Source organism: Chionomys nivalis, chromosome 23 (assembly GCF_950005125.1).
Source record: "Chionomys nivalis chromosome 23, mChiNiv1.1, whole genome shotgun sequence".
Classification (NCBI taxonomy): Eukaryota; Metazoa; Chordata; class Mammalia; order Rodentia; family Cricetidae; genus Chionomys; species Chionomys nivalis.
The window spans coordinates 27,928,629-27,942,132 of NC_080108.1; the positions used below are offsets into that span (position 1 = coordinate 27,928,629).

A 13,504-nucleotide genomic window follows, 5' to 3' on the forward strand; every position below is an offset into this window, starting at 1 on the left:
CCTTTGAGTTGGGAGGTGGGTAGGAGGGTCCTAGAAGAAGCCTAGAGATCATCTGTAAAGCAGGCAGGAAAGACCTAAGTTGGGGCTCTTGATGTAGGACCTAGGCTGGATCTGTTGGGTTGGGAAGAAGGTATAGGGCAAAAGAGGTAGACTCACTGGGATAGATCATGGAGAAAGATGTGGGAGATCTGCCTGAGTGGAAAAATTGGGCACAGTGTCTATGAACATCATTTTAACAATGCCAAGTATTTACTAATTAATATTTCCTCCAATTTTAAATAACAAATATACATAGATATATGTGTACATATATTTTAATTTTTCTGTAATTAATTTGACGTTTTAAGTAAAGGAAGCAGTAGCATATTACATCTGATAGTGTTGATAAGAGTCGTTCAAGCCAATTAAGTGTCTGCCAATTACAGATCACTCTTGCTCCAGTTCTACAAGGACCCCGCCACAGTCTTTGGGATGGAGGAAAATCACAGGTTTCCCATGTGCACCTATTTTGACTTCATCACTCAGACTACGAATCTTCTTTTTCTTCAAATCCGCCACAGCTGCATTTATATTGTCCACCTGGAAAAAGGAGGAAAATATGGGTATGCCTGAGAGGAAAAAATACCAAATGCTGCTGTGTGTCTTGTGCTCGAGTCAGCTGCCTCTTCTGCCTTTGGACAGGACTGTGCCTAAACCATCACATAGGCTGGGGTGGTGCTCAGTCATGGAGCCCATGCCTAGAGTGCATGCGGCCCTGAGTTCCACCCTCCGCACCAAAACGAAACAAAAGCACCTCACAAAAGAAGCCTAAATGTTTCAGGAAAAAAGATGAAAACTGTGACACCAAAGACCTTTCGCCTCAGCGGATGCTTCTATTTGCGATCTACATTGTGAAGGTTACACTTCAGATATTTCTTCTAACATTAAACTTTTTCTGAGGGAGTGGGGTTTCTTATCCATAATGAAAAAAAAAATAGGTTGTTAGCGTGAACCTTAAGGCTCCCCAAAGGTTCATTAGTAAACATCGGCACCAGGTGGAGCTGTTGGGAGATGGTGAGCCTTTAGCAGGCAGGGCTTAGAGGGAGGTCTCAGTGCATTAGAGCGATGCCTTTGAGGAAACAGTGGTGTCTTTCACTTCTTGTCATCACACGCTGCACCCAAGACATTAAGTCATGGATTGGGAGCTCCAAGCCAGCAAGCCAGAATACACCTTTCGTCTTTACAAGCGCATTGTCTCCACTATTTCTTACAGTGGAAGAAATCTACTAGCACAAACATCTACCATGGGAATAACTTAAAATATGGTGGCCCTTAAGTTCTTAGCAGTTTACACTTAGTAGGCACTCAGCAAATACGTTTCCCTGATCCCAAGCTCCTTGGCTCCCCCAGAAATGCTACCTGGCTATGACCTTTGAGATTCAAACTAGAAATGAAAGACACTACAAAGCTGTCCGAATGCCACTTCCATCATAAGACCACAAACTCCTAACTGTGCACGTCTCTTTTGTGTGTCTTCAGTGTCTCACTTGTCTGCAGGAGAGGGGGACCAGACAAGTGATGGGTACAATGGGAGTTCCATGTGACAATGGCTCAGGCTGCAGGGGACGGTGAGAGATTTTGGAATTCTGAGTGACAATCGATGTATTCTCAGGGTTACATACAAAAATGCAGATACAGTATTAGTCAGAAAACGTAGAACCAATGGCATTCCAACAGCAGCAAGCAATTCAGAAGCCCATACCATGCATGATTTGTGACACTATTCTCTAGTTATTGGAACAGGGCTTCTTGGAAATTTTTTTTTTTGGTTTTTCGAGACAGGGTTTCTCTGTGGTTTTGGAGCCTGTCCTGGAACTAGCTCTTGTAAACCAGGCTGGTCTCGAACTCACAGAGATCTGCCTGCCTCTGCCTCCCAAGTGCTGGGATTAAAGGCATGCGCCACCACCACCCGGCTTGGAAAAATATTTGATTCTAGGGATATAGTGGGGAATATCAGTTTGCAGTCATAGGAAATAAGAAAATTTAGAAAATTTTGTAGAATTATTTATTTGCATGTGTAAGCATGTTTTGTCTGCATGAGTTTCTGTGCACCATGTGTGTGTCCAGTGCCTGCAGAGGCCAAAAGAGGGTTGGATCCCCTAGAACTGGAGTTACAGTCATGAGCTACCATGTGGGTGCTGGGAATAGGAATGGTTACTTGACAGTGGTAGAATGAATTGACTTCTTAGGTGGATGAGCAAAGGTAATGTCAAGAGTGACAAAATGGTATCTTGTTCACTGTGTTATATTTATTGATGATCAGCAATAAGAATGGCAGCCACCTTTCCAAATCTACAATCTCAGTTCAACCAGGAGAAAAACAGCAGGCAACTCCCCTCAATAACAGACAGTTTCAAAGTAACCAGAAACCCGTCTAATGTGTCAAAGTCACCCAAACAAGGGAAGTCTGAGGAACTGTCATGGGTAAGAGGAGTCCAAGAAGACATGACAGCTGAATCTGATATAAAATTTTGGAACAAGGATTAAATTTATATCAATAAAGCAAAATTCTAAAAAAAAAATTGAAACAAGAAAAACAAAAGGACACTGAATAAAAGGTATGGAAATCTGAACAAAATCTAGACTTCAGTTACTAATAGTGGCTCAGCTTTGGTTCACTAACTGTGACAAATCAACCACACTAATGATAGTATGTTCTTTAACACAATCTGAAGAAGTCAATCACGTTTGTCATGACTGGATCCGTTAAATCCTGGTTAGAGGAAGTCAACTGTAAAATGACATCTATATGCTGTGAGACAATGGCCTTGTACCCTGTAAAGATTTGTCTCCCGTACTTGTTTAATAAAATGCTGACTGGTCAGTAGCCAGGCAGGAAGTATAGGCAGGCCAACCAGAACAGGAGAATTCTGGGAAGAGGAAAGGCTCAGCCTGTAGTTGTCATCCAGACACAGAGGAATCAAGATGAGAATGCCTCGCTGATAAAAGGTACCAAGCCACGTGGCTAACACAAACAAGAATTATGGGCTAATGTAAGTTATAAGAGTTACTAAGAAGCCTGAGCTAATAGGCCAGCCAGTTTATGCTTAATGTATACCTCTGTGTGTTTCCTTGGGACTGAAAGGCTATGGGGCTGGGGGGGGGGGGGTCAGAGACCTCTGTCAATATCTGCAATTCAATTTTATAAGTTTGATTTATAGACTGTACATAGACACTTATTTCAGAGAGCTACCTTTAATTCCAATTGGCACAATATCATCTAATGAGTACCTATTCGATAGGTAAGGGCAAAATGACATGTTGGAAATTAAGATGGTTTAACAAAGAAAAAAGATATGACAAGATCTTAAAAACTGCTAAATCTGGATAACGGGAGTTTAGGGGTTCATAACTGTTCAACTTCTCATGCTGAAATTTTATAAGTATGCATTATTTATGAGTATGATGCCTTTGAATCTCTATGCAAATTTGGCAAAAATTTATAGAACATTCTACTCAAGCATACATATGGACAGTTTAGATATTACATCTCATATTTTATTTAATAATAATAATAATAATTTAATGTATTATTTAATAGTCCAAAATCTAAGAAGTAATCCTACACTAAATGCCTTAGTTAGCTTTGTCCTGTTGAGATAAAACATCATGACAAAAAATAAATATCAGTTTTGGGAGGAAAGGTTTTATTCCATCATCTCTCATCAAAGGAAGTCAAGGCAGGAACACTGTTTACTGGTTTGTCCTCCTGGCTTGCTCTCTTGTTGAGAAGCAGACCAACCAAGGCTGTCTAGAGGCCCCATGAAAGGACAAAGAGAACAGTAGTCCAGTGTCCTTGTCTAGGGGCAGACTTGGCAAGGTCCAGACTTCAAAGGGTCAAGGTTACAGTTTCTGGGGATCTTTCTCTTCCCCCTGGGCTATGGTTATTAGTCCTCGTGCTATGTTTGATTGAGCTCTCTGCTGACCTTGGCTGCTACCCCCCCATCCAACCCCTCTTTTCCCCCCCCCACCCCCCACCCCTGCTGTAAATAGTGTATATGAAGCTGTACAAGATTTCCCCATCCCAGCTTTGGCCTTTGTCTTCTTTATTTATTAACACCTTACCTCTGTTTGGGACTCTTATTCTTGAGGGTTCGGGCCATTTTCTTATATACCTTGAGACCACCTGCCTAGGTGTGGCGCCACTCACAATAGATCAGGCCCTCCCACATCAATACCCCACAAGCTTGCCCACAGGTTGCCCTTAGAGAGGCACTTCCTCAGTTGAGGTTTCTTCCCCTCTGGCGACACTAGCCAGTACACTAACAAACACTTCTCAAATGTAACAAGTCACTTAAAAAAATCCTTAATTAACATTGGACCAGCATCTATTTCTATTACAATGTCTTTTGCTGACTCATTTGATTTTAAGGATCTTGTGCTATTTCCATCCTTCTGATAGTGTCGCTGTGAAATTTACAATTCTCTTTGATATTAATTTATTTTTAATTATGTGTCTGAGTGTGGGTATGTACATGTGAGTGCAGGTGCCAGGAGGCTGGAAGCATCAGGTCCTCTGGAGCTGGAGTTACAGTGAATGTCTGACATGGTGCGCTGAACCACTGAACTAGTCTAGCTAGCTCAGTTCACTGGTCTGGCTCAGTGGTTCTCAACTGCCTTAATGCTATGACCCTTTAATACAGTTCCTCATGGAATGGTGACATTATGAATCATAATACAGCTGATATTTCCAATGGTTTGAGACAACCCCTATGAAAGGGTCATTTGACCCCCAGGGGTCAAGGCCCACAGGTTAAGAACCAGCACTCTAGCTCCAAATTTACACTTCTTTAGTACTCTGAACACTTTGTTTGATGATCATAAAAAGATTAAAATAAAACTGTCTTTATTTCCTGAATTGAAAGTGCATGCAATAGCTATAAGAGACACAAAAACAAAAACCCCAACAAATTGCTTTGGGAAATAAATTTTAGTGCCCCAACACGGTCAGTAACACCGCCTTTAAAAGTGCCTTCACTATCCCGCACACTTGCAGTTGTGCCTCAGATAACTCTCTGGGGTCCTGAATGACATTAGTGTAGATCTGGGCTGATTCCCTCTCTAACGTCTTTCCAGCAACTGAGTGTGTCGATGTGAGGCTGGAGCTGAGGCTGACTCATCCCTTCTTATGGTGACTTAAGAAGGGCCATTATCAAAGCCTTAAAATGTTTGATTATCATAACTAGAATTCAGAAGATTCAGGTAAATTTTGATCGCCTTAAGTACTCAGTGGTTCCATTTAAAAATGACAATGTGGGGCTGGAGAGATGGCTCGGTGGTTAAGAGCACTCGTTCTAACAGAACCTGGTTTTGGTTCCCAGCACCCATGCAGTGGTTCACTACCATCTGTAACTCCAGTTCTAGGAGACCCAATGCCCTCTTCTGACCTCTGTGGCGCCAGTGCAGCGTTGCATACACACACATACTGGTGAACACTCGTACATATAAAATAAAACAAGTCTAAAAAAAATTTCTTTGCTTGCAGGCCAAGTTTTTACCTTGTTCCCTTAAAGTAATTAATTCTCAGTTTAACAAACAAGCAAACTGTTATGAACAAGTAACAATGTGCCCCTTTTAATAGCTCACGAGAATTTGATTGATTTAACAGACTTCATTTTACATAAATATATGTTGTTAATTGATAACAGTAATAAATGAATTCAATCCTAAAACTGATTTAAATCTATTAAAGCTAAGTGAAAAGTCTAGATTAAATATTTATGCTTCAATCCTACCCTAAAGGCTAAATCTAAATGAGCTGTATAAATCTAACACTATTCTGAGTAGAGCAGGACTGATTCAGCTCAGCAGTTAAGTGTTGTCTGCGCCTTTTCTAGACCAACAACTCTGCTCCCAGAGTTCAGTTCCCAGCACCCATGCTGGGTGGCTCACCACCACCACCTGTAACTCCAGCTCCACAAGACCTCCACAGGCACCCCATAATAATAAATCTGTAGAAAATTATCTCTCTTCAGAGGCTTCCTGTGTAGTCCTCAAAGGGCTTCAGGTGACTCTTGTTTCCTAGGTTCCCTATTTGCTACAAAGTCTGGTGGTTGGCTGTGTCCAGCATTTCCCAAATGCTCGGCTCCACTGAAATGTTCACCAGGTGATAGGAACACACTTTTAAGTCTATACTTTCATGATGTGTACTACAGTTTTGCTCTTGAGTATCCCCAGAGGCCTGATCTCCAGAACATAGCTCTATTAGGAGGTAGTGGAACCTTTAGGAGGTGGGACCTCATGGAAGAGATTTAGGCCACTGAGGCTATGCTCTCGAGGAGTGTGGTGGTTTGGGAGAAAATGGCCCCTATAGGGAGTGGCACTATTAGAAAATGTGGCCTTGTTAGAGGAAATGTGTCACTGTGCCGGTGGGCTTTGAGATCTCCTGTGCTCAAGCTATGCTCAGTGTGACACATAGTTCACTTCCTGTGGATCAAGATATAGAACTCTCAGATCCTTCTGCTCACCAGGTCTGCCTGCATGCCACCATGTTCTCTGCCATGATGATAATGTACTAAACCTTTGAAACTGTAAGGAAGTTCCAACTAAATGTTTTCCTTTGTAAGAGTTGCTGTGGTATGGTGTGTCTTCACAGCAACAGAAATCCAAACTAAAACAAGGGGGTCATCGATGGCATACTGCCCTTTCATCTTTCTCTCTAATAAAATACACTTACAAAACAATGTTAGTATGTAGTAAAATCTCACCAAATTGTCCACCTGTTTTACTTTGCCTTATTCTCTGTAAATGTCGCCATCCCATGAAATCCCCACATCTAGAAGACAGTGGACAGGATCACTACTGGAGGGATTTTCTGAGGGGGGTTATTGGAAGCTATGGGCTTCTTATCTTGCTTGGGCCCCCAAATCATGACCCCTAGAGTCCTAGTGTGCAGATGTTCCTCATCCTATTTATTTCCTACACCTGCCCAGTGAATTTACCCCCGTGGCTACGAACCTACTCAGGCCCTGGTGCTCCGTAGCACACCAACTCCCATGACATTCATCCACTCAGTCTCTGACTTCCTATGACAATCGTCACATTCTCCTGCAATGATGTTCTCTACATATCACTAACTCTGACCCCCCCCAAGCTAGGCAACCTCCAGCCCCCAACACACACACACACACACACACACACATACACACGAGTCTATCACCACTCTCCCTCACACTGCAGAGGTTATTGAACCCAATATACCAGTCCTATGTGGACCTCTTCACAGGTATGTCTTCCACTCACTGTACAGGCTGTGGCTCATATGCGGAAGTTGTATCGCACAGTACTGGGCAAGTTACAATCCACAGGTGCTGATTTCTCAGATGTCTAGAGCCATAAAGTGTGTCCATAGCAGAAACTACACAATCAGAGGTTTTACTGGGTCCGGCTAAGGACAAGCCATTTCTCCAATGAGCGGACTTATGATGACTAAACACGGGGTGGTATTATGAAAGGAATGGCCAAAGACCTACAAGCTAGAGAAGAACTAGGAACACTTACAGATGTGCGGTTCTCTGAATCCACCCCCAGAGTGACTCCATTTTGCAGTCAGCTGCATTAAGCTGTCTGTCTTCCAGAGTGCAGAAAAACAAAGCCACCCTTCCATGGGACAGTGTTTTCTGAGGCCAACAGAATCCCCAGCAAGAGCAAGGGCAGAGTGCACATAAAATAACTTTGCTGGGTCTGAGTTTACTTACTCCCTGCTATCTAAGCTGTAGTCCCTTCTGCTGCTTTAATACTAGGTGGTGCTCTAAGTCCATGGTATCAGTTCTGTTGTGGAATGGGAGCCATATAATGCAAGGCGTTGGTAGGCAGGATGCTGGCAATTCTGCAATCAGTCAGCCACCACCTGGTAAGCAAACCCCAGTTAAAGCCACGTGAGAAACCTTGAGCAGGAGCTGTACAGCAGCACTCTGGCTCCTGCTTCATGCTCCTGAGCCAACAAAATGGTGCTAGTACTCCATGGCCATAGGAACTGGAACGCTGATCACAGAAAGGGCTTCTGATGGGCTTTGTCACGTCTGTACTTTAGAAGACAGTTCAAGACCCAAGTCCTTCAGCCAGAACAGAATATTACAGCTACAGTCCGACAATACACTGAGATTGAAATCTCAATATTTACATTCACAAATAAGTTTTCTGTTTTCTGTTCAAGGAAAGGCAAGGAATTTTGCTCCACCCGCTCTGAGGAATTAAACCTGCTCCGTCTTGTGACTCCACTATCTGAGAATGCCACAGCTCTGAGAGAAATAACTCTCAGGTGTCTCCATTTTATAGTATCTCTAATTCAGAAAGAAGGAAAGGCTAATTTGGCAATACCTATTCTTAAAATTTGCTAAGTTGGTGCTAGAAAGACAGCTCAAGGGTTAAAAGCACTCGCTGCTCTTTCAGAGGCCTGGAGTTCAGTTCTCAGTACTCACATGGTGGTTCACAACTATCTGTAACCCCAGATCCAGGGGATCCTATGCCCCTTTCTGACCTCCACAGGCACTGCATGCATATACAGGGTGCACAGACATACATGCAGGCAAAATACAGAAAATAAATACTAAAAAATAAAGAAAGAAAAATTGCCAAGTGTTGAAGAGATTGGCAGACAAGTCTGATCCAGACTGACGCTCTCACTTTCTTCCTTTTAATTATAAAACCTTTTTTTCCGAGACAGGATTTCTCTGCAGCTTTGGAGCCTTTCCCGGAACTAGCTCTTGTAGACTAGGCTGGTCTCGAACTCACAGACATCCGCCTGCCTCTGCCTCCCGAGTGCTGGAATTAAAGGCGTGGGCCACCACCGCCCGGCTATAAAAGTCTTTCTTGTTTGAGCGGGACACATAGTTGCCTAGACACAGACTAAACTGCCCAGTCTCTGTTCCAGCCACACGTACCATCTGACTAAGATCAGGTCAGTGGGATATGAGTAGAAACGACAGGTAAAATGCCCAAGTCACCTCATAGGCATTTGCTCTCTGATTTCCCTTCCTGTTGGCTGTTGAACAGCAGTGCCTGAGACAGTCCAATAAACCACTGTGATAGCTCATGACGGGAAAGGGAAATCTGTGTGACGAAGCCATTTTTGCGAGTGGCAATGCTATCAGATTGAAGTAGGCAGAGCACCTTCCGCACTGTCACACGTCACCTGCCTCCATTTCATACTCATAGCATTGCTGCCCCCTCTTCTGATCTCTACTTTTGAACTGGCTGCTACTTTCCTGGACTCACACTCTACTTAACTGAACTTCTGACTCACAGCTGGCCTCCTTTGATAGCACGAGCTCTCTTGATGTGGAACCTAGACCACACCGTGGAGGAGAAAAGAGAGTAGACTCAAAGGCAGATGGTCCAGTTTTCCATCCTGACAGGGGGGCTTACACGAACCCTCTGTCCACGGATAAAACCGGCAGCCAAGAAGCCTCCAAAGATGGAAGAAAGGGTAAAGACAAGACTGTGCGTAGTCCCCTGGCCGAATGTCGGATGGGCTCCCCAACCTCACATTTTAAGGTCTGATCACACAGTGAAGGCAATTGGCCTCATGGCTACGAGTGCATACCCTGGAAACAGAAAAAATCTGGGTTTGAACCTGAGCCCTGTCGTGTGTACCTAATGTTACTGTGAGCAAATTAATCAAGTCTTGTTTTTTCTCCTGTCAGAGGGGTCAGTGGCATCCTAACAGAGCCGCCAGGAGAGTTAAAGAATACAATATGCATCCAGTATTTCATGTGTGTCAAAGGGTGTACACGTGTTTGTTAGCTGTTATGATGGCCTTTCCTCCTGCTCTCTGAGGGAATTTCTTCATAGTCAGTATAGCCAATGCCCTGTGATACCTTCCAGCTCCTTGACCCGAGTAATCAACTTCCACCTCACTGTATACTGAGAAGACACATGTTGATGAAATTCTTATTTTATTATCTTTCTTCATTGCCTCATAGGGATAGTGGAAAGCATTTACTTTCTTATACAAGAGAGTCCACATTTAATCAATACATCCACTTTGGTGGTCTAGTTTAGATCTATTTGTAATCCTCAAAATACATTAATGTTATTCTTATAGTTTCCTCAAAGGAAAGAGAGTGAATGCATGCACACTTGTGCATGTGCATACACATACACGCATATACACACTTGCACAAACACACGCACGACGTACACATTCACCTTAAAGGAAAACAATAGTACCATTCCGTTAAAAACTTGATATAAGATTCTGGTTATGCGTCGTCAAACAGCAGACACTAAGATGATAAAATACCTCGATGCAGACATGGTGCATTCCTCCAGCCTTGTTCTTCTGCAGAAAGCCCGTGATTGGACTGTCACTCCCCAGTGGGTGAAGCAGCTCCATCTTGGTGTTTCCCAGGTTGACAAAAACAACAGATACTCCATGTTCTGGAAGAGGGACCGCCTCACTTACCTGGGCCCCCAGAACATCCCTATAAAATGACGAGGCCTTTTCCAAATCTGGCACTGCTATGGCCACATGGTTGAGCCGACCCAGGTTCCACACAGGACCTGACACTTGCTGCAGGGACTGTGACATGGAAAAACTTCTCCCGGAAGCAACTGGAGTTTGAACTCTGGAAAAAAGCCCTGAAAAAATAAAATTGAACGGCCATTGATATCTCTCTTTTGAGAAGTCATGCACTTCTAAATTTAATTTTAAAATCTAAACAAAGAGTTATAAAATTCACTGTTTACATTATCTACTTGATATTAAATTAGAAAATTTTATGTAAAAACTACTCACTCTGATCTGCCAAGAATTAAAAGCTATGTGTCAGCCTGGCCTGGTGGCCCAGGTCTACAATCCCAGCTGTGTGTCAGCCAGGCCTGGTGGCCCAGGTCTACAATCCCAGCTGTGTGTCAGCCAGGCCTGGTGGCCCACGTCTACAGTCTCAGCTGTATATCAGCCAGGCTTGGTGTCACAGGTCTACAATCCCAGCTGTATGTCAGCCAGGCCTGGTGGCCCAGGTCTATGATCCCACCTGTGTGTCACCTAGGCCTGGTGGCACAGATCTATAATCTCAGCTTCTCTGGAGGCAGAAGTGGGAGGAGTGGAAGTTCAAGGCCTGCCTAAGCTGCAGAGTGCACTCAAGGCCATGGTGGGCTGTTTAGTGAGACTGGCTCAAAATAAAACAGAAGGAGAACCTAGGAGACAGTTAAGTGATAGAGTGTTTACCTACTAAGCATGAGGCTCTAGGTTCAAACTGCAGGGGAGAAAGCTATTTGTTCAGAGTTAGAATCTAATTCTTGGGGCTAGAGAGATAATTTAGAGGTTGAGAGCACTTACTGCTCTTGTAAAGGACCCGAGTTCAGATCCCAGCACCTGCATTGAGCAGCCAATAGATGCCTCTAATTCCAGCTCCAGGGGATCCGATGCCTCTGGCTTCCAAGAGCACTTGCACTCAAGTGTACAAACCCACACTCAGGCCCACACACATACACATAACTAAAAATAGTACAATTATTATTATAATAATTATATAAAAAGCATATTCCTAGCTTCACTTCCACTCTGAACAAAGAACCCCACTTTTCATAGTAATCCATGCCTACTGTAGCACTTAGGGGTACTGTGCACATTAGAACTGCTCAGTGATGTCTGCATTTAACAGAAATCTGGATTGAGAGTGAACATCGCACCCAAGGAGAAGAGCAGGCAATTTTCTTCTCAATCCGTACACATTTGTCTGTTTCACACCATGGGATGAACTCATGAAAGGCATACTATGCATAATTTGGGTGTATATTTTATTTAATATCAACTAAGGAAAACATCTAACTTCTTGGTGGAAAGTGAGATCAAGGTGTGTATACCATGCTGTGATTCTGCCTTAGTAGGTATTTGCAAAAAACAACGTATGGCATGCTAAGGTGGTGATTTATATTCGACCAGGCATACAAAAACCATACCAAGCTGAAGTACTAGCAAAACTTCAGCATTCGCTGAATCAAAAACTCATTTTAACATTTTGCTCTGTCAAACCATGCCTTTAACCCCAGCACTCAGGAGGCAGAGGCAGACAGATCTTTGTGGTTCCAGGCCAGGCTGGTCTACAGAGCAAGTTCCAGGACAGCCAGAGCTACACAGAGAAACACTGTCTAGATAAAACAAATCAACCCCCCCAAGACAAAATAAAAAAAAAAAACTATTGTGCTCTGCTCTGTCTTTTGATACAATATGCTCGCTTACACGTGTGTGTGTCTGTGTGTGTGTGACATGCGGGCGCGCACGCGTCACCATACTAAACTGATTATAAGGCAGCTCATGTATTAAGGTATATATATTTTTTGTTTGCCTGTGGCTCATCTCTCTGCCTTGGGGGCTTGCTAGGACAGACAAGTAATTTTTTGATTGGCCTGAAAGCCTAGAGAACCAAAAAACAAAATAAGAAACAAATTTAGTTTGAGAGCCGATTTTGAAAGATGACTAGTATTGTAGGCTTCATCAGATGAGCAGACAGAACTTTCCAGGTGGGAAGTATATTAACAAAAGTTCATTCCTCTGAATATCTTTTCAACACGCCAGCTAAAGGATTTGTCACAAATGTAACGGAGTAACTCTGGAACGACACTGCCTTATATTTTCTTCCAAATAGAAAATGTCAGACTGAGGGTAGTAACTGTCACTAGGAAGGAAGAAAAGGAAACCAAAGAGGAGAAAGTAAGAAAACTTGGCTATCTGTCACCATAATTCTCCTTATCTATAAAAGAGACGGAGGTCAAGAGAACTCAGAGAACTTACAATCCTTCTGATTGTTCCTTTCCTCTTTACGTCAGATGAAAAACGGGTAGGTAAGTGCATAAAACATGCTTGGATTCAAGGGAGACTTTTCAGGACTCGCCACTTTGTTGGTTTCTCCTGTCTCTTATTGCGGGCATATAATAATTCTTGAGTCCCTTCCTGATTTTCTGCTGTCCCTGCCTTGTCTGTGCTCCTGGGCAGGTTACCCGTCTGGTCCACGTTTGCCAAAGGCAACCCAATAGCAGGGAGCTGGACAATAAAGAACTCTTGCGCTAAGGGAATACAGTTCAGGAAGTCCAGCGTTTTAGACCTCGGCCACCCGCGGCCTCCCATGCAGCGCTCCCCGAGCCCGGCGCCCCTGACGGTGCCCGGTATTCACCTGTAGTGCTCGCAGCCAACTCGGCGGCCTTCACTATGCGCCTCATTTTGTGAAGCAAGGCGCTTGCACAGCGATCTAAGTAGGGCAGAGTGAACGGGGAAAGCGGGCAGAAGGCGGGGACTGGGACCCTGGGGGGCGTGCCTAAAGCCGAAGTGGGCGGGGAAACAGGACGGGGCGGGGCGTAAGGCCAGGGGCGGGGTCACAACACCAAGGCGCTTGAGACGACCAATAGATCTTTTCGGTTGTCGCATGCCCAGTAGAAGGTGCTCGCCGCTATAGCCACCGTCTGGGTTTAGGGACGGAACCTGTGCGTCGCGGAACCTTTGGCTCTGAGCTTATGGTTGCGGAAG

General features: G+C 43.9%; 1 protein-coding gene across 2 annotated transcripts; it reads right to left on the reverse strand.

The window, feature by feature from the left end:
- Positions 1 to 302: 302 nt before the first annotated feature.
- Positions 303 to 13,255, reverse strand: Mcee (methylmalonyl-CoA epimerase). Of its 2 annotated transcripts, none has more exons than XM_057756497.1 (3): positions 13,155 to 13,255; positions 10,445 to 10,620; positions 303 to 579 (listed from the first exon to the last, which is right to left on the reverse strand). In XM_057756497.1, exons 1-3 carry the CDS (start codon positions 13,198 to 13,200, stop codon positions 427 to 429), a joined length of 375 nt encoding a protein of 124 aa, XP_057612480.1. In that variant the 5' UTR covers positions 13,201 to 13,255; the 3' UTR covers positions 303 to 426. The 2 variants fall into 2 exon arrangements, with proteins under 2 accessions (XP_057612480.1, XP_057612479.1); XM_057756496.1 differs by having other exon boundaries at positions 10,283 to 10,620.
- Between the last annotated feature and the right edge of the window lie 249 nt (positions 13,256 to 13,504).